The 26903-nt window shown below is 54.2% G+C and overlaps 1 protein-coding gene across 13 annotated transcripts in view; it reads left to right on the top strand.

Annotated features, from left to right (window-relative positions):
* MICAL3 (microtubule associated monooxygenase, calponin and LIM domain containing 3) overlaps positions 1–26903 on the top strand; it is a 234570-nt gene that overhangs the window by 191535 nt on the left and 16132 nt on the right. For 3 of the 13 annotated variants that reach the window (XM_054470576.2, XM_063662757.1, XM_063662760.1), the window contains 8 exons: positions 3559–3696; positions 8319–8432; positions 9268–9408; positions 9929–10011; positions 12186–14004; positions 14537–14631; positions 20307–20417; positions 22155–22248. In XM_054470576.2, coding sequence (XP_054326551.2) covers positions 3559–3696; positions 8319–8432; positions 9268–9408; positions 9929–10011; positions 12186–14004; positions 14537–14631; positions 20307–20417; positions 22155–22248 — 2595 coding nt within the window. Of the gene's footprint in view, positions 1–3558; positions 3697–4824; positions 6821–8318; positions 8433–9267; positions 9409–9928; positions 10012–12185; positions 14005–14536; positions 14632–18568; positions 18620–20306; positions 20418–22154; positions 22249–26903 lie in introns of those variants that run through there. The other 10 variants (XM_063662753.1, XM_063662751.1, XM_063662754.1 and 7 more) reach the window with 6 other exon arrangements.

Here is a 26903-nt window from a genome sequence, read left to right as displayed (position 1 = left end):
TTCAATTCCGCCTCTATCTCTGGCTGTGTGTGTGGCCTCAAGTGATGAGGAGGGACTTGCTGGGCCCGTGCAGAAGAGAAGGCCGTTCTTTCTCTGCTCCAGCAGCGCAGAAGTCTGAGGGGTGGTGAAGACGGAGCCAGGGCAGGTGGAGATCTGAGTCCCCAAAAGATAGATGTGGAGTGAGCAGGAAGGACATGACCTTTAATTTCTGAGCACCAGTGACTCCCTGCAGCGGTCAGAGGAGCGGTTGAGTTCTCAGTGACCCCAGGCCCCGCAGAGCTGGCACTGTGCTCATCTCTGCTTCTCCTGGCACCTGTGTGCTTGCTGCTCAGTCCCATCTGGGGGTCTGTTTTCTCTGGCACACAGGCCTGAGCCCTTCCCTGACAGGGCTCATGTTCCTGATCCAGTCCCCCGGGAGGTGTGCAGCTCCAGGATGTTGGCCCCAGTGAGGTGGGTTGGGCCAGAAGGAACTACACCCTTGGGCGTCCGCCTGAGCAGTCGGGGTCAGGGACTTCCTCGGGCTCCCTAAGGAGCTGCTCTCCCAGTTCTCTACTCTTCCCTCCAGAGGCAGAGGCTGGGCAGGACCCGCAGGCAGCCCTTAGTGACCCGCGCTCCACACCCAGTCCGCCGTAGGAGAAATGGGGTCTGTGAATCTGGGCTCTCCCTCCATGCCGCTGTGTCTGCGGAGCCAGGTGCTGGTGTGGCCTCTGCTAGCCAGCGGAGTGAGCATGCACAGCTGGTCCAGGACACGGTGTTTTGTTTGCACTGTTCCAGACATCGTCGTCTCCATCTGATGATGATCACTCGGCAGCTTTGAGCCCCAGCACAGCTTAGGGTTGAAGCGTGTTCCCTATTCAGGAGAATTGAGCCCAGCTTTCCTTCACGCAGACTTAATTTCCTGGACTTAGTCCTAACGTCAAGACCAAATGTGTAGGAAATGAGCTTTAACTACACAAACACATACTGACAAATTCAGCCAAACTCCGAGAGTCCCGGACCGGAGCCTGTGTCCCTAGCCCAGGTGTGTGTCTGTTGGGCAGCCGACCTCATTGCCTGTGCAGGCAGTGGCTGGGCACCACTGCTCCCTTCTCTTCCCTCCCTGCTTGATCCTCCTGTGGGATTCCTGATGCTGTGTGGGTTTCTGGCTCCCCCTGCCGTAGAAGGGGAGTACTGCCCCTGCGGCACAGAACTCCTGCAAGGCCAGTGGCTCCAGGTACCTCCCACAGGAAGAAGATTTGAGGACATTTAAAGGTACCCACTTTGCCCCGTGCCCACCTTCTACCCCAGCTCCCTGGCAGCCATCCAAAATTTGCCTCCAAGAGCATGTCTCACAGACAAAGGTCTGTGTTTTATGGAACTGTGCTGACGGGCTCTGCACACATCTCTCTGGGCTACTCTCCCTGATCGCAGCCTATCCAGACAGTCAGGCGCAAAGTAGCATGTGAGTCAGAAGAGGTTCTGGAGGAAGTTGGAGAAGGCTCCAGAAGTGGCCTTATGGAATGCGGCCCCATCTGTGCCCCATATGTTTTGCTGCAAGCTCATCTCCAGCCAAGACTTGGCTGCTTCTCTGATGCAGGAAACCTATCACCAGCGCAGGTGCCTTTAATGTTTCTCTGAGAAAGGAGGAAATGCTGGCTTGTGCTGTTGATAAGTCCCCAAGGCTGCATGTATTAGCAGGAAGCACAGCAGGACTCTGAGAGAAGAATGCCTCTCTTCTCTTTGTTGCTGAGAAGGTAGAGAGAGGCCCTGCACTCTTTGACTTACCTTCCTCAGTCCTGTGACATCCAAGCTGTTAGGTGACTCTGCTGTGACTCAGTCCCACCCAGCACCATAAAGAAAGGCAAATTGTCGGCCGGGTGCGGTGGCTCATGCCTGTAATCCCAGCACTTTGGGAGGCCGAGGCGTGTGGATCACCTGAGATTGGGAGTTTGAGACCAGTCTGACCAACATGGAGAAACCCTGTCTCTACTAAAAAATACAAAAAATTAGTCAGGCGTGGTGGCACATGCCTGTAATCCCAGCTACTTGGGAGGCTGAGGCAGGAGAATTGCTTGAACCTGGGAGGCGGAGGTTGCGGTGAGCTGAGATCGTGCCATTGCACTCTAGCCTGGGCAACAAGAGCGACACTTCGTCTCAAAAAAAAAAAAAAAAAAGGCAAATTCACCTCAGAAAAAGTTCACAAATCTATAGAGACCAGCAACATCTATAGAGACCAGCAACTCCAACAAGGGGCTAATACACCACATACGACTTGCAGGGCCAGCAACCAATCTATAGAGACTAGCAGCTCCAACAACGGGCTGATACCCCACATACGGCAGAGCACAGAGCCAGCATCACACTGAGTGGTCTTGCTGGTCCTTTCTGCCCATTTCACATTCCCTGTTGCTTGAAGAGGCTGTCATAGTGACTGAAGCCAAGGCCAGATTGTCTGGTTAGACTCAGAGGAGGCATGTCACCCATTCCCAGATGGAAGCTGGCTCCTGGCAGGAACACGAATCCTTCAGATCAGGTGGCACCTGCTCTCACTGCCTGAACAGCCACCTTCCCTTCCCAGTTGCTAGCTGTCCCTTTATCTTAACCCAACTGTGTGGCATGATCCAAGCACTAAGTACAGGGATCCCACAGGGCAGGGATCCCACAGGGCAGGGATCCGGAGGGGCTGCTGGTGAGTTTCCCTGTAGCTGAGAAACCAGGCCTTGTTTCCAGAGGTGATAAGCAGGGCACCACATGAAGTTCTCAGGTGATGGCTTTGACCTCAGAGAGCTGTTGGTCTCATTCTCGCCTGTGAACTTCCAAGGGTTTGGAAATGTACATGAAAGAGCTCTGCTTCCCTCCCAGCCATCGCCTCCCCTGACTCTACCCTCCGCTGGGATCCGTGTCCTTGCCTCAGACCCAGCATGCAGCATGAGACCCACTAAGGGATGGGGACTTTTTCTCTCCAGCAGCAGCTCCAGCTGCAGAAGATGCAAACCAAAGTGCCAGCAAAGTCTATCTCTGTCCTGTGTGAGCTAGCCGGCTGGCGGCAGAATGACACAATCTCTTCCCACCTCTCTCGTCACCCGGCCATCAGCTGGGCGAGTGGTGGTGGGCACCTTGCTGTGTGACCAGCAGAGGGGCAGGATGGTGCATTCCTGGGGTCTCACACTGTGCTAGGGACAAAGCAGGTCCTTGTGACCCCCGGGGGCTGGGCCTGCAGAAGCAGGCTGGAATCTGCTCTTTTTCCATCTTGGTGCATGGGCCCCCTGAATGCAGCTTAGGGTGAAAGGAGCCTCAGAAAGGAACGTGTGATTCTCTTCACTGAATTTAATGGTACACATACGGCTGGAAATGACCAGGTCACACTGAATGAGCAGAAGGACTGTGCGTGTGTGTCTGTGTGTCCGTGCGTCTGTGTGTGTGTGTATACATGTGCATACATGTTCTTAATTTTTACTTCTTTCTGATTCATACTGATCCTAGCCAATGCTGTAACTTCTCTTTCTGTTTCCTTTCCCATGCTATTTCATCCCCTCCTTCCTCACCTCATTTCTCCACCCCTTGACCCTGGGACACTAGCCGGGAACCAGAGGTTCCAGCAGGTCATGCACGCGGTGGATCCTCTGGAGATCCAGGCTGACGTGCACTGGACTCATATCCGTGAGAGAGAGGAGGAAGAGAGGATGGCACCGGCCTCTGAGTCCTCTGCTTCCAGAGGTAAACACTCCCAGCCCCAGACCACAGCGTGCTCCGAGCACCGCCCGCCTGCTGCCTCTGTCGCCACAGGGGGCCTTTCTGTCAGGGCAGAGCCACCCGTGAGGTCACACACGGGAGCCAGGCGCATCCTGCTTTGCTGCTGTCAGTTGTGACACCTGTACTTTTCATCTGAAGATATGTAAAGTTCTCTGTGGATTAAGAGGTTGTGGACTCTTTCTCCATTGATGCAAAATGGTAAAATGAACCTGATCTTTGGTAAACCAAGAATTTTCTGTCTTTCTCTCATGTTTCTGGTCACCACTGCTCTTTCCTCACTTTGTAAAACGTTCTGGTACTTTCCTCAGAGTGTGTCTGGACGTGAATGTGTGTTGGCGGGAAGGGGGCGGGAGAGGCATGTTTGGAAGTGAAATGAAGTCTTGGGAAGAGATTTCTGCCCAGGAGGCCTCCACAGTAGCATCGTCTCCAGCCCCAGGCTTTAGGTGGGACGGTCTGTGTCACACAGGAGGATGAAGACGCACCTTATTCTGGCTTTTTTAAATAAAGGAATAGCAATAAGAGAAGAACTGTGAAGACTGCTGAGGGACGTGGTGGCCGCTGTGCCATCTTCCCCAGCGTGCTGTCTTCCAAATACCCACCCTCAGTGTCACCTCTGCTGTCACTCCTGTGTGTGCACATTTTCATTCAGCGCCGGTCACGGGCCACACCCTCTGCCAGGCTCTGAGCATACAAAAGGGGCATTTCCTGCCATCCTGAAACAGCATCTAATAAGACGTTTGTTCCTCCCTGGCCCCAAATCTTCACCTATAGGCAAGATCAACCTCCGTTTGCGGCTTGTGGCGGCACCATGAGCACCCACAGCGCTGGGCTGGCCTGTGAGCTGGGGAGCGCTCTGCAGCCCTGGGCCAGCGGCGGCCCTACCTTGGGTTTTCCCTCTTCTCGTCTCATCCTGATTCTCCATCACACAGGCTAACAACAGCGCTCGCACCCCTCGTTGGTGCCAGACAGGCCTCTGTCCTGAACGCCTTCTCAGTTTCTTTCTGTTTGGGATTTTAAGGATGACCTTGGCTCTCCTCGTTGGGAATGCATATTGCTGTGTAACTTCGTATTTGTCGTCTGTTTTAAATTCAGTGCCCGACCTTCCCTCCATACGCCGCGCGGCGGTGCAGGCCTGGCTGGAGACGGTCTCCGGAGGTAGTCTGGTGATGTTCACTCTCTCCCCACTCACCGTAACCTCTCTCTAGGCGGCTCTGCTGGTACCTTAACACTAGACTCCTGGGCCTGTTGCAAGTGCATGCCAGGGCGGCGGAGGCGGGTGGGGGCACCTGCATGCCTTGCCAGACAGCCCGCCCTTGCATGGATCAGATGCACACCCCCTCCTTCAGGGCAGCTCAGAGGGAAACGTGAGGGCAGGCAGGACAGACACAGGCAGGTTTTTATTGATAGAGTCGGGTAAAAAGGCCAAAGCCAAAGGAACGTTTTTGGCACTGAGAGTTTTAAAGTGTGTTGAGAATGAGGTGGGTACCGATTGAGTGTGAAAGGGAAGGAATCAGAAGATATTCCACAAGCCTATCAAGCTTGTGGTAGGAGAAGGAGGCTGTCAAAACCAGGGTTTATGGGAGGATGACGGTGGAGAGGGAAGAGCAGAGGATGGGTGGGTGCTATTCAGCAGAAGGTGGGGGACAGGCTGGGTGTGGCCAGGGGTGACACCAGCCAAATCCAACCCGAGCTGCGGGCATCTCTTCAAGTACAAGAGATCGTTGAGCAGCCTGAGTTGTCCTTCCTACATGTTTCTGGAAGTGTGTGTTTCTCACTGAGGGTCTACTGGCATTTGGGGCAGGACAGCTCTTTCTCTCACAGAAGGTTTAACATTCTTGTCCTCCGCCCTTGGAATGTCCGTGCAGCCTCCACCACCCATGAAGACACCATAAATCCCTCCACGAGTTGTGAGACACTGCCAGAGGAAGGGCAGTGTTACCCCCAACAGCACCACTGTCCTAGCGGTCACTTCTGGGATGCGAACATGGGAGCTCGTGGGGCTTCAGCAGCCTGTCCCTGTGTCCTCCCGGTAGTGGGAGAAACAGGCACACACAGCCGTAGGGGAGGGCCACTGATCTTTGCGCAGAGACGGCCGGCTCCTCTTCTAGATAGTGTGGGTCCCTAGGGCGGTGGGGCAAGAGCCTCCCAGCTGGCGGCTGAAGGAAACCAAGAGCTGAGTGGGTCAGTGGCTCCTGGCTTTCATAGCGCGTGGCTCATCAACCTGCGTGGCAGCTTCTAGCACCCTGCACTCCGTCTTAACCTGAATTTCACCCCCAGATCCACCCCTCAAGCTGTGTCTCTTTCAACACTGCTGCTGCTGCATTGATTTCTCACCTGTTTATTTTTTTTTATCTATGTGATGATTGTTCCTTTCAAGGTACTGCCAAGGAGTGTAGACTTCTCACCCGCCTGACTCTACCACAGGCATTTCTTAGTAGAAAGTCTACAGGAGGGCCGCGTGAAGGACCAAGTCACCAGGGCGGGATCAGGCTAACCCAGGGTGCCCTGGGCTGTACCCGGCTGGGAGGCCTGTGTGGGTCTCCTTGGTGCTGGCCTCCGGTTCCCTCGCCAGCAAGAGTGTAGAGTTGCCATCTTGATCCCTGGCCACCCAGATTCACCCCAACAAATCTGTCAGGCACAGTGGCCCTCTCCATGGGATGGGCCAGATTCTGTTCCAAATGGGGCTTTTGTTCCTCCTTTTCAGAATCGGTATAGTGCAGCCATGAATTCTTTTGTCTTTGTCTCAGAAGTCCCACTCCCTTGTGTTTGATGAACTGTCTTCCTGGAGTGGCCAAAAGCAGTGTTCTCACACCGAGGTTTTAACCGATAGAAATACTTGAGGCATTTCCCCTCTGCTTTCCCCAGCAGGTGCCATTGCTGTAGGATAGCATTTGGCACAGCCAGCAACGTGGGCCACTCTGATATCTCAGGGAGGTGCGTGGCCCTAACTGTCAGCTAGTCTTGAGAACCCGCCCATCTCCCTGTGACGTGGGCCGTCTGTTCCCTTCCAAACCTGTTTCATACAGTTCTTCAGACACTAGAGTTGAACCGTCATCTTACAAACTGTGCATAAAAGATAAACATAAGCTTAAGGAATTATTAAAGAAACAAAAAGTCATATAACTGCCACCCCGGTCAAGGGATAAAACGTTACCAGCATCTTCTAAGTGCCTGGCCTGTGGAGAGAAGACGTTACTTCCGAGGCTGCGCCCTCGCATTTCCACACAGCTTTTTAAGAAATCCCCCTAACCGGGCGCCGTCAGTTCCCTGCTCCCCAGCCTGGGGCTTTGATCCGTGCAGACTCTTGTATATGGACATCAGAGCATGACTCCTTTCTCCTGAAATTAAAACCCTTAGGGGTAATTTGAGGGTGGCTGGGCTTGAACCCTAGGAGAGCCCGCAGACCCCTGGCCAGTGGTCCTGTGGGTCTCAGGTGGCGCGGGTCTCACAGTGTCCTCAGAGCAGAGCGTGCCGCCCTCTTCCTGCTGGTGCAAGTTCGGAGTGTGGGAGGTGGGGACAGGGTGTGTGCGTGCTTAGGGGCCGGCTCCTGGGGAGGGGAAGTTGTCGAGGGCTTTGCCTCATTTTGCAGCCCTGAAGGGCCACTTGGAGTCCAGAGGATGAACTTTACATACCTTCAGCCCCCAGTGCTCTCCCACAGTATTAGTATTTCTCTAAATTATCGTAAGGGAAGCTCATCTGGTGCCCCTGCACGCGGCGCTGTGGACAATCCCCTCAGCTGACTGGACCTCAACTTTCTCGCTAAAGAAACGGTCCCTCTAATTATATTGCAGGCTGAGTGTTTCTTACCTGAAATGTCTTGAGACCAGAAGTGTTTTGGAGTTCGAATTTTTTTCAGATGTTGTAATCTCTGCATATACATAATGAGAGATCTTGGGGATGGGACACAAGTCTAAACACGAAATGTATTTATGTGTCATATACACCTTGTACACGTAGCCTTAAGATAATTTTATATAATATTTTTAATAATTTTATGCATGAAACAAAATTTTGGGTGTGACTGTCACCACATGAGGTCAGCTGTGGAATTTTCCACTTGGCCTCTTGTCAGTGCTCAGAAAATTTCAGATTTTCGAGCATTTTGGATCTTGGATTTTCAGATTCAGGATGCTCAGCCTGCATTATGAGGGGTGAGTGACCCACGGTGTGTGAGGCGGTCAGCGCACGGCCAGGCTTTGGCAGATGCTGCTGGGCCGAGGCCCAGAGAAGCAGCATTTCCCCTTCCACCCTCCTCCAACTGAGGTTCCTACAGCGACCTTTGGGGGAAGAGGAACAATGCCCCCACCTTCAGCCGCTCTTCTCTTCCCACTTGGCCCCTACCGTTGAGAAATGCGCCCCCAGCACCCATGCTGCGTGTGGAGAGCTGCCCACCTCCTGTGTTTGGGGACCCCGGGCCCCCCCAACACCCATGCTGCGTGTGGAGAGCCCCCTAGGCCTGGCAGCATCTCCCCTCTCCTGGGGCCTGCATGGCACCGCCCTGAGAAAGGCAGTACCTCTCGCCCCCGTGAAGATGCAGCCTGTCTGTCCTCCTTTTCTTCCTTCCTTTGAACCTTTCTGCTTTGCAGCCCCATTGGATGAGAATGACCTAGAGGAAGATGTGGACTCGGAACCAGCCGAGATAGAAGGGGAGGCAGCAGAGGATGGGGACCCAGGGGACACTGGTGCTGAGCTGGATGATGGTAGGGGTCCGCCCTCCCCGCCCCTGTGGTGGGAGCTCAGGGAAGATGAAGGCAATATGCTTTCCAGCAAAATCAAGCTCAGTGAGGCCGCCATTGGGCCTCCTGGTTCCTTCTTGGCTCCACCATGGCTGGAATGCATCTCGTTCCACCCAATCACCACCTACCCACGAGCACCAGGTGACTTGGCCTGCAGTCGTCCAGCTGCAGCTGGGTGCCTGAGCCACCCTGTGGCTTTACACAAGGCCTTTAATTCTGCTAACTGGCTCCCAAAGCTAGATACCTGGAGATGTGTTCTGCATCGTAGTCTGGTTGTGGGGGGCTGAGGGGGTCAGGGACGAGGCTGGGAAGAATGAGAAGAACCCAAGCTTGTGAGGGGGCGCAGGCCTCAGCTGTGGAGTTGGGGTGGCAGTCAGGGCTACTGAGAGGAGGAGGTGCATAGAAGGGGGCCTGTGAGGCCAGGCCTGCCCTCCACAGGCACACCCTGTCTTTCTCTGTCGTAGCCCATCATGTGTGACTGTTGCTGTATTTTAAAAGAAACAGAGCCCCACAGGCTTTGATGCGGCCCGGCGTTGCAAAAGCAGGAGGGTGCTCTTGGCCGGGCCCCTCAGGAGCGGGGGTGGTCTGGTAGGCAGGTCTGTCCCTGCGTAAGAAGGGCCTCAGGAGCGGGGGTGGTCTGGTAGGCAGGTCTGTCCCTGCATAAGAAGGGCCTCCAGGCCTGCACCTGAGCAGTTGTGTTGCAAATGAGCAAGTGGCGCGGCTGCTCTCAGGTGGAAAAGGAGTTAGGGTGTGCACCCGCTTAGGGTGTGCACCCGCTTCTGCCCCTTCCCTCTGCCAGATCAGCACTGGTCTGACAGCCCGTCGGATGCTGACAGAGAGCTGCATTTGTTGCGCCCAGCTGAGGGGGAAGCAGAGCCGGAGCTGAGGGTGTCGGAAGATGAAGAGAAGCTGCCCGCCTCACCGAAGCACCAAGAGAGAGGTGAGCCTGTCGTTGATGGGAGAAACAACTTTCAGAATTCCTGTGAGGGCCATGTGCACGCAAGAGTGGCTCAGGGGCCAGGCGCTTCAGAGCAGAGCCACGGTGCACACTGGCTTCCGAGGTGCGGGCAGCTCCTTGCCTTTTCCTCCTCTGTCCACCCTCCCTGTGCCACAGGCTGCTGCAGTTGCTTTGGCCAAAGGCCCTTTCCTTGCGTAGTTTGGGTCTGGGAGAAGGTAGAAGGTTTGTCCTGAAGCTCTGTGTGCAGAGCCTGCACATGGAGGAAGCCCACACTCTGACCTGGTGTTGACAGGAGCACCTGCAGAGACTGCCGGGCAGCCCCGGGAAGACGGTGCCAGGACCCTGGCCTCTGAGAGAACCTGTGCTTTCCAGAAGAACTGGGAGCAGACTCAGCAACTTGCCCTCCACCCTCCCCTCCACCTTCTGGGGCTGGCTGATAGGGGTGCCCTCCTGGCACATGGCGGGGCTTCCTCTTGTAAGTCCCTGTGTTGGTTCTTTTCAGGTCCTTCCCAAGCCACCAGCCCCATCCGGTCTCCCCGGGAATCAGCTCTTCTGTTCACTCCAGTCCACAGCCCCTCAACAGAGGTAAGGGTTTGGGGCTCACTGTGGGGTACAGAGAACTAATGGGACCCCAAGGACACATATTAACTTCTCTGTTTCAGGGCCCATGGTGTGGGTCCCACCAAGACTGGGGCTAACATAGCCTGCTGGCCTCCTCATTCTGAGGAAGACTGAAAACTATCATCCTCCTTGTACTAAGTGGAGCTGTTGATGACAGGAGTGGCCTTGGACTTCCAGCTCAGTACTCTTAGGGATGAGGCCGTCTGGGTGGCACCTACTAACTCTGCCCCACTCTGATCCCAAACCTGAGTCATCTACCACGTGTCACTGTGTTAGGTCCACATACCACACACCGTATGTTTAATTTAAACACAAATTTATTAAAAATAAATAATTTATTATATTTAATAAATGTATAATAAACATAGGTGTATTAAAATTATGTTTATAAATTATAAATAATTAAAATTTATTAGAACAAATTTATTTTTTATAAATTTATAATATATTTAAAATATAATTTTTTATGATAAATTGTATAAAACATTTGATATTTTATTAAAAATAAATTTGTTTAAATTAAAGCAATAATATTGATGGGATGGTTGGTTTGATATGACAAATGCATTTTTAACATTATGTTAAAATAAATGTATAACCATTGAAATTTACAACATCTGGCCAGGCGCGGTGGCTCAAGCCTGTAATCCCAGCACTTTGGGAGGCCGAGGCGGGCAGATCACAAGGTCAGGAGATTGAGACCATCCTGGTTAACACAGTGATACCCCGTCTCTACTAACAATACAAAAAAATTGGCCGGGCGTGGTGGTGGGCGCCTGTAGTCCCAGCTACTCAGGAGGCTGAGGCAGGAGAATGGCATGAACCCGGGAGGCGGAGCTTGCAGTGAGCCGAGATCGCACCACTGCACTCCAGCCTGGGCGACAGAGCAAGACTCCGTCTCAAAAAAAAAGAAATTTACAAAATCCATGCAGACAGCCTGTGGTGTGTGAACCACATGGAGAATGCTACGAAGCCAACTGTGACAGCAGGTCCTGTGGAACATGGTTTGGGAAGTACTGTCTGCAGGCCAGATCAGGGAGAAAGCTGGAATATAAGGCCTGCATCTGCTTGATATAGTCTTTGGGATTCTAGGAAGCATGGAACTATTCAGTGATTTTTTTTTTTTTTGAGACAGGGTCTCACTCTGTTGCCCAGACTGACATGGGCAACAGTGCAGTGGCATGATCATGGCTCACTGCAGCCTCCAACTCCTGGGCTCAAGCGATCCTCCTGCCTCAGCCTCCCAAAGTGCTGGGATTACAGCATGAGCCACTGCGCCTAGCCTGTTCACTGATTGGATTTTTTTTTTTTTTTTTTTTTTTTTTTTTTTGAGATGGAGTCTCGCACTCTCGCCCAGGCTAGGATGCAGTGGCGCGATCTTGGCTCACTGCAAGCTCCACCTCCTGGGTTCATGCCATTCTTCTGCCTCAGCCTCCCGAGTAGCTGGGACTATAGGCACCCACCACCACACCCGGCTAATTTTGTTTTTGTATTTTTAGTAGAGACAGGGTTTCACCGTGTTAGCCAGGATGGTCTCGATCTCCTGACCTCGTGATCTGCCCGCTTCGGCCTCCCAAAGTGCTGGGATTACAGGCGTGAGCCACTGCGCTCAGCCGTCCGTGAAATGGGGAGGCTTTGTTTGAGGCTCTTGGATGGGGTGATATAAGGGCTGGTGCAGGAATCTCTGCACATCTTTGAGCTTCCTGGGGAGGACAATTTGATCATAATGCACTGTGATAAATAGCTATGGTAAGTCTTCTTACAGTCCTGGCCCCTCTGTATGTACGTCAGGGATCTTGGCGCTCTGGGGCCTCCTGGAGAGTGAGAACTGCATTCATCCATGTCCTTTTGGCCAGTGTTCCTGTGAGTGGACAAAGAATATAGGATGTATTTGAGATTAACCAAATCCTGAAAACCCAGTTTGTCTAAGCAAAGTGGTTCTAAGGTTCTAAACACTGAACACCTGGAGCAGAAAGTGGAACGGGTTCTCCTGGAGCTGTTCTAATAACAGCTGGAAGGACGGGGAAGTCCTGCAGTGGGCGCAGGTGCAGGCCCTTTGAGTGAGAAGGCTCCCCGAGGATGCTGCTGGCCGTGAAAGCCCACACCTTCTCAGCGGCTTCTGTCTTCCTTCCCTGTAGGGGCCCCAACTCCCACCTGTCCCTGCCGCCACCCAGGAGAAATCACCCGAGGAGCGCCATTTCCCTGAGCCTTTGCTCCCCAAAGAGAAGCCCAAAGCTGATGCCCCCTCGGATCTGAAGGCTGTGCACTCTCCCATCCGATCGCAGCCAGTGGCCCTGCCAGAAGCCAGGACTCCTGTCTCACCAGGGAGCCCGCAGCCCCGGCCACCCGTGGCAGCCTCCACGCCCCCACCCAGCCCACTCCCCATCTGCTCCCAGCCCCAGCCTTCCACCGAGGCCACTGTCCCGTCCCCTACCCAGTCCCCCATACGCTTCCAGCCTGCCCCGGCCAAAACATCCACCCCACTGGCCCCTCTCCCTGTCCAAAGCCAAAGCGACACCAAGGACAGGCTGGGCAGCCCCCTTGCTGTGGACGAGGCCCTCAGACGGAGCGACCTGGTGGAGGAGTTCTGGATGAAGAGTGCGGAGATCCGCCGCAGCCTCGGGCTCACACCTGTGGACCGCAGCAAGGGGCCGGAGCCCAGCTTCCCCACGCCTGCCTTCAGGCCAGTGTCCCTCAAATCCTATTCCGTTGAAAAGTCCCCCCAGGATGAGGGACTCCACCTTCTCAAGCCTCTGTCCGTCCCCAAAAGGCTGGGCCTGCCAAAGCCGGAGGGCGAGCCATTGTCCCTGCCAACCCCCCGGTCCCCGTCCGACAGAGAGCTACGCAGCGCCCAGGAGGAGCGCAGGGAGCTGTCCAGCAGCTCTGGCCTCGGCCTGCACGGGAGCTCCTCCAACATGAAGACACTGGGCAGCCAGAGCTTCAACACCTCGGACTCCGCCATGCTCACGCCCCCCTCCAGCCCGCCCCCGCCACCGCCCCCGGGCGAGGAGCCCGCCACCTTGCGGAGGAAGCTCAGGGAGGCGGAGCCCAACGCCTCGGTTGTCCCGCCGCCCTTGCCTGCCACCTGGATGCGGCCCCCCCGGGAGCCTGCTCAGCCCCTCAGAGAGGACGTGCGGAAGTCTTTTGTGGAGAGCGTGGAGGAGATCCCCTTCGCTGACGACGTGGAGGACACCTATGACGACAAGACTGAGGACTCAAGCCTGCAGGAGAAATTCTTCACGCCCCCGTCCTGCTGGCCGCGCCCTGAGAAGCCTCCCCACCCGCCCCTGGCCAAGGAGAATGGGAGGCTGCCTGCTCTGGAGGGGACGCTGCAGCCGCAGAAGAGGGGGCTGCCCTTGGTCTCCGCGGAAGCCAAGGAGTTGGCCGAGGAGCGCATGCGAGCCAGGGAGAAGTCCGTGAAGAGCCAGGCGCTGCGGGACGCCATGGCCAGGCAGCTGAGCAGGATGCAGCAGATGGAGCTGGCCTCAGGCGCCCCCAGGCCCCGCAAGGCGTCCTCAGCACCCTCCCAGGGCAAGGAGCGCCGGCCTGACTCCCCCACACGCCCCACTCTCAAGGGCTCCGATGAGCCCACCCTGAAGCATGAAGCCACCAGCGAGGAGGTCCTCTCCCCGCCGTCGGACTCGGGGGGCCCAGATGGCTCTTTCACTTCATCCGAGGGCTCCAGTGGGAAGAGCAAGAAAAGGTCGTCACTCTTCTCCCCCCGCAGAAACAAGAAGGAGAAGAAGTCCAAAGGCGAGGGCCGGCCACCGGAGAAACCCAGCCCCAACCTCCTGGAGGAAGCCGCCGCCAAACCCAAGTCCCTGTGGAAGTCCGTCTTCTCCGGGTACAAGAAGGACAAGAAGAAGAAGGCCGACGACAAGTCCTGCCCCAGCACCCCCTCCAGCGGGGCCACGGTGGACTCCGGCAAGCACAGGGCGCTTCCCGTCGTAAGGGCAGGTGCGTCAGCAGCCGGGTCCGCGTGCAGGCGGAGCGGGAGGGATGCGGGAGGGGCTCGGGTCACTGGGGCTCTCAGGATCCACACTCACGCGCTGCCCCCCCCGAGGGTTCTCAGGAGCCGTGCTGACCTGGAGAAGGGACCGAACCATGGGTTCACAGGGCATAGCCAGCTTAGTAACAGAATTATCAAAGCCAGCTTGAAACCGGACCAGGAAGACTGTGGAGGTTTGTGCCCTTCCTAAAGTCAGACGACCCCAGAGGGGCCCACTCGTGCACAGGGCAGAGGGCAGTGCTACCAGGAGGGGCTGGGCAGGCCCAGGTGCCACCCGCTTGGCGTCAGCTCTGCCCTGCCCAGGCAAAGGTTGGTGTCCCAGCTCCTGGCTCCCCAGGATGGGGGATGGATCCCTAAAATTCACTAAAATGAATCCAGCCCCCCACCCGGCCTCCTCGGCTGCACATGGGAGCGTAGGAACGGGAGAGAGCTGCGCCGGCTGTCTGGCACCGTCCTCACGTGGCCTCTCTCTCTCCACAGAGCTGCAGCTCCGGCGCCAGCTGAGCTTCTCCGAAGACTCAGACCTCTCCAGCGACGATGTCCTTGAGAAGTCCTCACAGAAGTCCCGGCGAGAGGTGGGTAGTCAGGCAGCGGGGCTTCACAGGGCTTGGGGCCCTGTCTGTCCACTGCTGGGCTTTGGTGGGGTAGAGGAGAGGGAGAGCAAACCTGAAGCCAGGGATGGACAGCTAGTGGCGCATAGCCAGCTGACTGCTGACGCAGCCCAATGCACTGAGGCAGTCACCCCGGGCTTTCCACATGGGAGCTGGGGCCGTTGGCGTCTACAGCAAGGGCTCCTGATTTTTTGTGAAGAAAAGACTATAGCCATTCCTGTGTCACACTCCCCTTCCCTGGAGGAGGCAGCTTGGCATTGTCTCTTTCTTCATGGGTGATCCCGCGGGGAGCAGCCCGCCAGCCCCAGGGCCTGGAGAACACTGCGCAGTCCAGGGCTGCTGGCAGGAGCTGGGACCTCAGGCACTGAGCATTGTGCCTGGTCCTGCTCGTTTGGTGGGTTTGATAGTTAGGGAGGGTTTGTCGTCTTAAAGGACTGGTCCGGGAACTGACCTGCAGGGCTGCTAGGTCTGACTCAGCCCCTCACTTTCCAGAGTCCAGGACTTTGGGTGGATCCAGTGAAGGTGGAGGGAGAGGAATCAGAGCACACTCTAACAGGCACCTGTCAGCATACAGGGTGGGCGGAGCTCTGCGGAGCGTCACGTCACCCCACCTCCACTGTCCAGCCGTGGGGCCTGTGCTCCTCCTCCTGGCTGGGGGCAGCCCGGCTGTCTCCTGCTTCCTGCCTCCCTTTTGCGTGAAAAGCTTCCCCAGAATGTAGCATGCCTTCGTTGCAAGGCTTCTGGGGCTTGGACTTGAGTCTGCCCTCCCCTGCCGTCCAATAGCCCAGTCAGGGTGGGCCACGGTGCGCCTGAGCCCGTCACGTGCCTGTTCGGTGAAGATGGCTCCTACAGCCTGATCCAGTTCCCTTTAAATAACTCAGCAAACCGGACGCTTTATTTCTCATCCCCTCCTTGGTACATTCATCTCCCTTGGCCTTTCCAGCTCTTTGGCCCCTCTCCTAGAAGACTCTAGAGAGCCAGGCCTCTCCTCCTGCTCCACCCTCTACAGAGCCAGGCTTCCTTGTGCCCCAGCCAGGCCAGCAACTGAGTTAGGGTTAGGATCTGTGCCTTCTCAGGGACCAGGAGAGTGTGCCTTCGTCAAGCCTCCCTGTCGGGCTTTCCCAGTTGCACTGGGGCTGAGCTGAGAATTCCCCTGGGTTTCTATGTGGGTCCCTAAACACATCCCAATACTGGTGACTGGTGCTGCTTTAGGGGGTCAGCAAAGAATGGAGAATGTGGTCCCAAGCTCACTGCCTCAGTGGTGACAGTGTGGACATTCAACCTATTGTGTCAGCTTGGCCACCCACCTCCCTCACATTGCTGTGGTGGGCAGTGTGCCCACTGCTTCTCCATCCATGAAGCACCTACTGCCTGGGTTGGCTGTGCCAAGGCTGATACTTGGTGAGCCTCCCCAGGGCCCAGCAGATATGAGGAGCAAGGGAGGAACAGGAACAGGACCCCAGGAACAAGCCATGGACACCAATCATGGAACCCTAGAGCCAGAGGGTGACCTCTAAGGCCTCACGCTACAGGGGCACCCACAGAGGCAAAACCATTTGCTAGAGGTCACATACGGATTACTAAAGCCAAAGCCAAGCCTGGGGGACAGACAGGCTAGCCGATGGCCGACCTAGAGGACGGCTGAGGACCGAGGAGACGGTTGAGCTGGGGGATGGATGACCTAGGGGACAGTTGAGCCTAGGGGATGGATGACCTACAGGACGGCCAGGCTAGGGGACGGCCAACCTAGGAGACAGATGACATGGGAGACAGCTGAGCCACGGGCAGCTGACCTGACTTCCGCATGGTGTGGAGTCAGCCTGAGCAAGAGCTGGGTGCTGTGCCTTTTCAAGACATGGGTGCTAAAGAGGAAAATAAACCGAACAAAAATAGCCATAAAGGACATTTTGGGAACAATTAAAGAAATTCAACTGAGGACTGGATGATAGTATAAATGTGTAATATTATCAAATTGTTAAGTTCCTTGCAAGTGATAAAGGCACTGTTAATGTACTTTTATGTAGGAAATTTATATAGGAAAATGTCTGAGTTCTTAGGAAGTCCATCCTAAAATGTTTAGGGACGAAGGGTCGTGGTATCTAACCAATGATTCATTACAAAAGGTCATATAAAAGATGACATATAGATGAAGCGTGTGGCAAAATGGGAACCTTTGGCAGACACAGGTGAGAGGCATATGGGTGTTCATTGTCTTCCTCTTTTAACTTTCCTGTGGGCTTAAATCTTTCAAAATAAGTGTGGGGAACAGGGGCTCTAAAGTGAGGATGGGGTTTGACCTGCCTCGGAAGGAGGAAGCCACTTCTGCCAGGCCACGATCCCGGGGCCACTCCAGCAGCACAGACGCCTCCTCCCGCCTCACAGCATCTGTGAAACAAGAGCCTGGGTTTTGTTTTGTTAGAAACTTTTAAACCAGTCAAAATACTTATTTTTTATTTAAAATGTTTATCATAGAAAATTTAGGATAATTCAGACTTTTAAAAAGTCACCTGTAGCCCCGATCTACAAGAGAGAACTCGCGTTTACCTCTTTTCTAATTGCTTCCATTTGACTTTAAATACAAGCAACGCAGCTGCCTCTTGAGCCCGGCGGCCCACCAGGGTGTGGCCTGGGCACCCTGCCACCCCACATCCAGATTCACAGCAGAACGTCAGCTCCTGTGGCTGGCCGCCACCTCAGGCACACAGGGATGGGTGGTGACTTCGCCCCTCCCAGCCCGGAAAACGGGTAGATTGTGGGAAGGCAGCCACTGCCCCCCCATTACTGTTGACATCAGCCATAGGTGAAGATGTTAGTGCTGTTCCTTAGGGTGTAGCCCATAGTTCCCGTGGGCTTTTTGCAAGCTGCTTCGGGAAATCATCTGTCTCTCTCTTTTTCTGAACCGGCTTGTTCTCATAATGACATTCTCTTGCTCTGATTTGTGGAAGATGTGGGTCCACTTGAAGCAGGCAGGACACAGGTGCTCAAAGTCGAAGGAGGCAAATTTATTCTTCCCTCGCCTACAGGCTTGGGAAGCACAGCTCCGCACAAGGCCGGCCCACAGATGGGATACAGGGAGTGCGGCTGGGGTTGCAGCTGGCCTGGAACTCTCAGGGCTTCCCTGTCTTGTGCACCACCACACACCCTGGTTTCCTTAGTGCCTTTCAGCCGTTTAATATGGCTGGTGAGACCACAAGAGCAGATGTGACTCACCTTGACCCTCAGAGCAGCTCTGCGCAAGGTGTGATGGAATGAGAAGAGGCGCCTGCTGCTGCCTGACGTGCTTTTGGTAAACAGCAGTTACTGATGCTAGTTCAATTCCCTTTACCGGGCACAATCAAGAAATGGCAGCTGGGTGGCACACAGGAACACTGCCAGCGGAGGGAGGGCATTTCAGGAGAGATGGTCAGTTTCCCTTCCAGTTTTGCTGCGTCTGTCTGTCTCTGAGAGCAGGACCCCCTTTCCTCCCGCCCCCTACTTCCACTCGCCCGGAGCACTCAGCAGGAAGAAGTGGGCTGAATTTCCACAAGCACATGGTCACTCAAGGAGAAAAGCATCTAGAATCACATATTTTAATGGCTTTAACTTTACACAAGGGACATTGAGATGAGGCGAGTTTTGGGGGTGGTGAGGAAGAAGCTGTTTCTTCCCAGTAAAAGAGTGAACCCCGGCCATATTCAAAACCGGGTCCACTCAGATGCCGCCGCTGGGATCTTCACACCCAGATTCCTACCTAGGCAGTCCTGTGTGACTTTGTGAAAAATAATCTCGTGTTTTAAGTCTTGTGTGTTTGTTTTCAACTTCTAACTTATTTTGCTCCATTTCTGTGTTCTTAATTTTTAATTTGTTAATCATTATTATTATTACTATTCTGTTTCATTTTCTGATGCCATCCGCTTAAAAGTCGATTTATGTACCACACGCCTTGGCATTCGGGAGATCATGTGCATCAAAGGTAGTGTCTCGTTCCCGTCAGCTGGTCACCGTTGCATGCATGTCTGTGATTAACCACCCAGCGCCGGCCCTGGCCCTCCAGCCACATCCTCACTAACTGTGTTTGTGCGTGCATGGGGCTGTGGCACACACTGGCAGCAGTACTTCCGTTAGCCGCATCATGCGCAGGAAGGACGATGAGACACCTGCTCCTCACCGGCTGCAGTGCATGTGGTCATTTTGCTCCAGGTTCCTTGGGTCGGGACAGAGCCGCCGCTGTGGGGCTGGGCACCCCAGAGAGGGGCAGTGCAGCAGCCCTCAGCTCTGATCAGCAAGGTGCAGCTCTGAAACACCACTGATGACCCTTAGGGACTGCCTGCTCAGGGGACCCTCTGTCATTTGAGCTCTTCAAGTGAAGATTATGAGTATAGACCCCAAGTCATGTTTGTCTTCTTTGAAGTCTATAAAAGTTTTCTTGTTGGCCCGGTATGGTGGCTCACACCTGTAATCCCAGCATTTCGGGAGGCTGAAGTGGGAGAATCACTTAAACCCAGGAGTTTAAGACCAGCTTGGGCAATACAACGAGATCCTGTCTCTACAAAAAAAAATTGTTTTAATTGTCCGGGTGAGGTGGCACATGCCTATAGTCCTGACTACTCGGGAGGCAGGAGGATCACTTGAGTCCAAGAGTTTGAAGCTGCAGTGAGCCATGATCGCATCACTGCACCCCAGCCTGGGTGACAATGAGACCCTCTCTCAAAAAAAATCTTTTATATAGTCTCCTTGTTTCATTTTCTTAGAGGCAATAAAGAAGGTCTTATGAATAAAGGCAAATCCCTAACCTTTGCCCCTCTGGTTGCCCACAGTTTGTTCAAAGCATCCGATGCTCCCTTGAGCCCTTGGCACCCACGTAGGCAGGGGGCTGTGGCTGTCCATCTGTGGACTTGCACTGGATTGGGCCATTGCCTCCTCTGTTCTCCATGGCACTAGGCACAACAGCCCTGGCCAGGCCACAACCTCTCTTCTTCCTAGCAGCCAGTGGCTGCCTCTGCAGACCCCAGAGTCGGTCCAGGTTCAACTCCACAATTCCTTCTTCAGACTGTACTTGACTTAAAAGAGAAACATCCCTGTTCTCTCTACTTGGGTGTCATTTCTTGGAAGACTCTCATGGATACTGCTCTTCTGAAGAAAGTGGCCTTTGGTACCAAACAGGAAAATAAAAGGATCCCGATTTCTCTCTTGCTTCCCCTGTAAGCCTCCTAGAAGCAGGAGGCTTGGTGAAACAGCCTACCAATGTTTTTACTCCCACAAAGTTTTAAAAAGACCAGACATCCTTATTTGGGAAACAGGTGATCTCAGTGGTAAAGGAGCGTGTGTCCCTTTATTGTATTAACTGCTTAACAGTCGGTCCCCACTCAGCCTCCTGTCCCTGTGCAGAGGTGGGGAAATGTCTCACTCTGTGGATCTTAGGTGTACCCGTGGCACTGAGGGCTGCTGCAGGCTGGGGACTCTACAGACCTCATGCCTTCTGCCTATCAGCAACCCCGTCCTGCTAGCACTCTACTCTACAGAGGACAGCTTGTCCTGTCTGCCTGGGTACCAGCTCTGACATGGGGGACAGACCTCTCCAGGCCCCTGCTGACCTGCTGCCCACCCCGGTCCCAGGCCTCCGTGCACCTGACTGAGGAAATTTCTCTTGTTCTCTCCAGCCAAGAACCTACACAGAGGAGGAACTGAATGCCAAGCTGACCCGGCGTGTGCAAAAGGCAGCTCGGAGACAGGCCAAGCAGGAGGAGCTTAAGCGGCTGCATCGAGCCCAGGTAAAACCAGGGAGGATGGACCCAGGGCGCATGCGTGGGAGGGTTGGGCAGCATCTCCCCATCCACCCAGCTGCTCCCTGCCACACAAGCACAGTGCAGAGCAGAGAAGAGGTAGACGGGCTTCCCTGCTATCCAGGTCACCTTTGGCTGGTGCAGCCACAGAGGCCCTGCGTTGGTGGAGCTGTCAGTCAAAAGGGAAGAGCAGGCCGGGCACAGTGGCTCAATGCCTGTAATCCCAGCACTTTGGGAGGCTGAGGCAGGTGGGTCACTTGAGGTCAGGAGTTCGAGACCAGCCTGGCCCACATGGCAAAACCCCGTCTCTACTAAAAAAACAAAAATTGGCCGGGTGCGGTGGCTCATGCCTATAATCCCAGCACTTTGAGAGGCCAAGGCGGGCGGATCACAAGGTCAGGAGATCGAGACCATCCTGGCTTACACAGTGAAACCCCATCTCTACTAAAAATACAAAAAATTAGCCGGACGTGGTGGCAGGCGCCTGTAGTCCCAGCTACTCGGGAGGCTGAGGCAGGAGAATGGTGTGAACCTGGCAAGTGGAGCTTGCAGTGAGCCGAGATTGTGCCACTGCACTCCAGCCTGGGTGACACAGAGAGACTCCGTCTCAAAAAAAAAAAAAATTAGCCAGGCATGGTGGCGGGCCCCTGTAATCCCAGCTACTTGGGAGGCTGAGGCACGAGAATCGCTTGAACCCGGGAGGTGGAGATTTCAGTGAGCCTAGATTGCACCATTGCACTCCAGCCTAGGCGAGAGGGTGAGCCTCCATCTCACAAAAAAAAAAAAAAAAAGGGAAAACCCTGCATTGAGTTTCCCGAATCCCTTATTGTAGAATAATCATTGTAAGTCGCCTTATTCAATTGTGAGGACTGTCACCAGGAGTCCATATGTGGCCCCTCAGCCTCTGATAGGCCTGGGATTTTTGTGGGAAGAGGTCAGAGGTCAGAGCTCTCCTCCCATTCTCCAGCTTGTCTTCAGGCTCTACAGACCCTGAATCTAGACCATTGTAGATATCTTTTTTTTTTTTTGAGACAGAGTCTCACTCTGTGGCCAGGCTGGACGCGCAGTGACGCTGAGCTCACTGCAACCTCTTCCTCCCTGGTTCAAGCAATTCTCCTGCCTCAGCCTCCCGAGTAGCTGGGATTACAGGCCTGTGCCACCACGCCCAGCTAATTTTTGTATTTTTAGTAGAGACGGGGTTTCACCATGTTAGCCAGGATGGTCTCGATCTCTTGACCTTGTGATCTGCCCACCTCGGCCTCCCAAAGTGTTGGGATTACAGGGATGAGCCACCGCGCGCCCGGGCGGCCTTCTCTTTTAAATTTTATCGTAAAGATGGGATTTCCACTGCACTCTTCAGGAACCCCCTCCAGCACTGTAGCAGTCTTGCCGGGAGAACAGTCTGAGGTTCTGGTACTCAGGCCCCTCCTGCCACAGTTTACATCCACTTCCTGTCTCTGCAACACTCCTGGGAGGGTGGTCACTACTTGAGTCACGTCCACATGCTTTGATGCTGACTAGCAAGGCCCGGAGCCTGGCGTCTACACAAGCTAGGTGGTTCTGGTGCAGGTGGTCTCCACGCCACACCCTGAGCACACCGCCCACAGACTAGAGCCCTTTCCAGAGCAGCAACTGCTTTGTTTCCCCTCATGTGGGTGTGGAGTTGTGTGTCCTCCGGAAGCAGGGCTGGAGAGCCGGGTGCTCAGGTTGTGCTGTCTGTCATAGATCATCCAGCGGCAGCTGCAGCAGGTGGAGGAGAGGCAGCGGCGGCTGGAGGAAAGGGGCGTGGCTGTGGAGAAGGCGCTCCGGGGCGAAGCAGGTACTGCCGGGCTCCCTCCTAAGCTCTGCTCCTGGAGGAAGCCCTCCCTCCCGCCGTGGTAGGCTAGTTTTGCTTCACCTCACCTGGAATTCAGCTCCTTTTCCAGCAGGATTTTCTGGGGCCCTTCATCACTGAGATTTGGGGCTTCCTGTTAAGCAAAAGAAAATCCCCGTCTGAGACAGCCCCAGGCCCATCCTGCTCCGCAGCCCCTCTGGGCTGCCGTTTCCCATAGAGTGAAACTCAGTCCCCGGCATGCTGATGGCGAGCGCTGGCTCTTCCCCCTCCTTCCCACCCCACCGTTTACTCTAGGAGGGAATAACTGAGAGTGAGGGAGATTGAACCGCAAGGAACCATCACAGAACTGCACTGAGCAGGTCCCCAGCCTGCACCCCACAGACCCCCTCCTGTCGTTAGTTCCCTGGGACCCTCCTGCCCACAGAGCCCTCAACACCGCTGGTGGGGGAGCACGTGGCCACCCTCGGCACACACACATTTCCCAGAGGGCACCCAGGCCCTGTGTGCGCTGAAGGCTGCTCACTTAGGGCAGGGCTGGAGAGGCTCAGGGCATGTGACTAGCCGACGTGGAGCAGACTCCGGGGAGTGGCTGGCAGGGCCCTGTGCTCGTGACTGCTGCTCCTGGCAGGGAAGCCCTGGAGAGTGTGGTGCGCTGATTCCTGCCATTCCACCCAGGGAACCTGCGCGGCTGCGCTCAACATAGTTGGGCACAGAGAATGCAAGGGAGTGCCTGAGGCGTGTCTGGCCCCACGGCCCAGGAAGTCCTGCTGGTTCAGGACCTTGAAGCTGCAGGACCAGCCCCGGGGGTGCAGTGGCCACTCTGCCTTCTCAAACATCCGCAAATCTTCGTCTAGTCTCTGGATGGGGAAACTTCCGTCTCTTTATAGCCTGCAGGTTCAGCGTTCAAATTGTGAGCTGGGGATGAAGAAAAGGAGTGTCCTCTTACTTCCTCACTCTAGTGTGGCAGAGGGGAGCAAGGTGCCTCTGCTGACGACAGGCAGGCTGTCTGTGAAATGGAAGAACTGGGAGGAGGTAGCCAGGAGCAGGGCCAGCTGCTGCCATCTGATCTTGCTCAAAGACTGACCCATGGGCTCATGGGAAGTGCCTGGTGTCAAGATGAATTTCTGTGGCCTGTAGGACTGAAGTTTGTGTGTGGGGAATGAGGGAGTCCAGAATGGAAGTAGGTCTCCTTTCCCAGGCCTTTAAAGCTTATCGGTCTACTCAGTGATGACTTTCAGGCAAAGAGATGGGATGGGGAGAAAGGTGAGGATGTGGATGTTCTTGATTTGGGCTCACCTGATGCTGTTAATGCATGAAGTCCAGACTACCAAAAGAAATACAAAAACTTGAAGCACTTAGCATCCGATAGGCTGAGACGACTGAGATGTGTTACTGTGAGACAAGCACAGCAAGGAGATTTGGGTTCACCTCAGAAGGTCCAAGGTTTCCCAGCGAACCTGCGGTGCCCCTGCCCCCCTGCCCTGCTCTGCTCGCTCTGATTTGGCCTCCTCAGTTAAGCCTGAGCCCAGATGGAGTTGGCCCCAGCCCACCTGTGCCCGACTGCGTCCGGGCCTATGGGGCCCTGCCCTCGTGCCGTTTCTCTTCTTGCAGAAGATATCAGGAGAGAGCCTAGGCTCATCTTCATTCCTTCTTGCCCTTCTCCACAAATCACTTCTGCCAAGATGGAAAGCAGTGGATAGATCTCAACACACAGACAGAATAACCACATTTCGTGGTTTAAGCCCTTCAGGAAGAAGACAGCGCCCTGCCTTCCTGACTCACGAGGTTGAGGTGGTGGTGCCATCAACGTTGGTGGTTTCCGTAAAGCACTTGGGCGCCCGTGGCCTCCGTGAAGTCTGAGTGTAAAACAGTGCTTCGATGCCCCTGTCACAGGCCCTGTTATTCAAGCTTCTGCCAAAGGGCCGGAAAATAATATACCATTGAAGATTGGCGTAGGATTTTGCCAGAATTATTTCTTCTAGTTGTTAGATAATCACATTTCCTCAAACATATACAACCCAAATGCCATCTAAGTCAGTGGTTTTCAAACTTGTTTTTTTAGCAGCAGAACCCTTTTTACAAGATTATAAGTTCAAGTTTAAAATCAAAAAGAATTACTCTAAAATGTTAATAATTAACACAGATTTGAAAACACAGGTTATAGCAGAGAGTCGTGGACATGACCGAGCCCCAGCATCCAGCCAGTACACACAAGAACTGTAGTTGCTATAAGTGACAACAGGGTTTTTCTTGTTTGGTTGGTTTTTGGTTTTTTTAACAGCTTACTTGGAAATCTCAGGATATCTGCAGTTTAAATGATGTAGACACTAGAAGTTTAAAATGAGGCAAGAGCTTTTTTTTTTTTTTTTTCACAGTTGGATCATAGCAAATCTAACAGCAGTTCCTATTCCTCATGACAAACAAGTCTCAAACAAGAGGCTCCCAAACAAAGTAAACAAAAACCCAGCTATGCTGTAATACCACAGCAAAACGTGTTACCCACCTACAGAAAGGGACTCGCTGACAGGCGCGCATGCTGTCACTGAGCTGTAGCTCTCCTGGACAGACCCTGAACGGTGGCAGGTGAGCAGGCCAGAATTTAAATAAATAAATGAATAAAATGTCCTCTTCACTAACACATTTACAGGGAGTTCAGCCACTTAACACACAGAGAGAGGCAGAAACTTGATCCTGAGGGCTCCACAAAATCAAGCTCACCTGGCAGCACAAATTGTTGGGTTGATGGTCTCCAGTGGGTGAAAAGTTGGCATATAAAACATTTGGGCTGGGCGTGGTGGCTCACACCTGTAATCCCAACACTTTGGGAGGCCGAGGCGGGCAGATCACCTGAGGCCGGGAGTTTGAGACCAGCCTGACCAACATGGAGAAACCCCGTCTCTACTAAAAATACAAAAAATTAGCCTGGCGTGGTGGTACATGTCTGTAATCCCAGCTACTCAGGAGGCTGAGGCAGGAGAATCACTTGAACACGGGAGGCGGAGGTTGCAGTGAGCCGAGATCACACCATTGCAGTCCAACCTGGGCAACAAGAGCGAAACTCTGTCTCAAAAACAAAAACATTTGAAGGTGGTGTGTCTTATTTTAATAAGGGCTCTTAAAAGAGCTACAAGTATTTGTACATCAGGTATTTGGGAGACCCCTTGGAATGCCTTTGGAAGAACCTTAGGGTTCCACAGAAGCTTAAAAACCACTGTCCTAGTACAAACTCCTTCCTTTAGATGAGTCTTCAGCAGGTATCTCTATCCAAAGATGTTTCTATTCTGTTTTTCAAGATGGGCCTTAGTAGCTCTGTTGGGATATTTCGTTGTGATGCATTTGAGAAACTCTCCGGAATTTTCAGGAATTATGGTTCCTACCATAAGAATATAAGAATTTCCAAATATGTTCCTTCTCTTACGTGAATATATCCCTTCCAAGGCTGGTCTCTCGTCACAGTTCCCCGTGGCCCTGCCCCTCCTTGGCCGATGCCGTCTCTGAAGCCCAGGTGTGTGTGCTGCTGCTGCTTTCTCTCCTGCTTCTGCTCCTGTTCCTGTCCTTAGTCTTGTGGCACCTGGCTGAGCCCTGAAGAAGGCAGTGGCAGCTGGGCATGATAATAATCTGGAGTCTTCTCATCACGGCAGTCCGCCCTTCCGTGGGGACTGTAGTAAACTGGCTGGAACCTGCCATCATCTCACTTGGTGGTCTCCAGCTTCCATCACTGTCTGAGGGCATCAGACAGACTTTGTTAGCCAAGCTGCCTTTCCAGAGAAGGGCTCTGGCGTGGACCTGCCATCCCGTTCTCCGTTTGTCTAAGGTATGACAACGTATGGCCAGGCTGCAAGGATTAGCTTCAGCACCTTTGATCCTAAGGCCGGGCCACGACTTAGGTAATTTCCAGTCCTGGGGCACCTGGGAAGCCTTTTTGTTACAAAACCGCTGGCTCAGCCTTGACCATGCGTTGAAGAGCTGGGGCAGGACCGCATCTCTACTACTCTCTGCTGTGCCACTCTCACGGGGAGGCCCTCAGGTGGGACCGGAGGCTGTGAGCATCTGCATTCAGAATGTGGGGTTTGGAGAGAGGGCAACACCGTAGCGGCCGAGTGCTGTGCTCTGTGTGTCTTTATGATTCTGGGGAGATGAGGACCGCCCGCTCAAGCCCAGCCTCTCGGCAGTGCCCAGTCTGCATCTCAGGCGTGGAAATTACATAGCGCTCTTGGCCAGACAGCTGTGGAACTACCAGGCTAGGAGTGCCCTGGGCCGGCAGACCTCCAGGAGCCTTCGGCCGAGTGCCTGGGGGAAGAATTCTGCATAAGTCTCTGCTCGTTTCCTGTTTTTAAGAAGGCCGACTGAATTTGGAGGCCTCAGCCTCGAAACAGGATCCCCTTCCTCTCAAACCCATTCGGCAAAAGTGGGTCTGCAAGGCATCTAATAGTCAGCAGTGGGGTCGTGGGAATTCCTGGGAGAGCACTGACTGCGTGAAACCTAAGGATTTCAGAGCTTCTGTAGGGCGTTTGCCTCCTGCCTCCAGCCCCTCAGCCTGGGGCGTCCAGTATCAGCAACTGACACGCAGGCAGCCCCGCTCTATTAACTCTTAGTTAGAGAAGGTTCAGTCCCAGGGGCAGGAGTTCCCAGCAAAGCCA

Source organism: Pongo pygmaeus, chromosome 23 (genome assembly GCF_028885625.2).
Source record: "Pongo pygmaeus isolate AG05252 chromosome 23, NHGRI_mPonPyg2-v2.0_pri, whole genome shotgun sequence".
Taxonomy (NCBI): Eukaryota; Metazoa; Chordata; class Mammalia; order Primates; family Hominidae; genus Pongo; species Pongo pygmaeus.
This window is presented reverse-complemented; position numbering and strand designations above follow the sequence as displayed.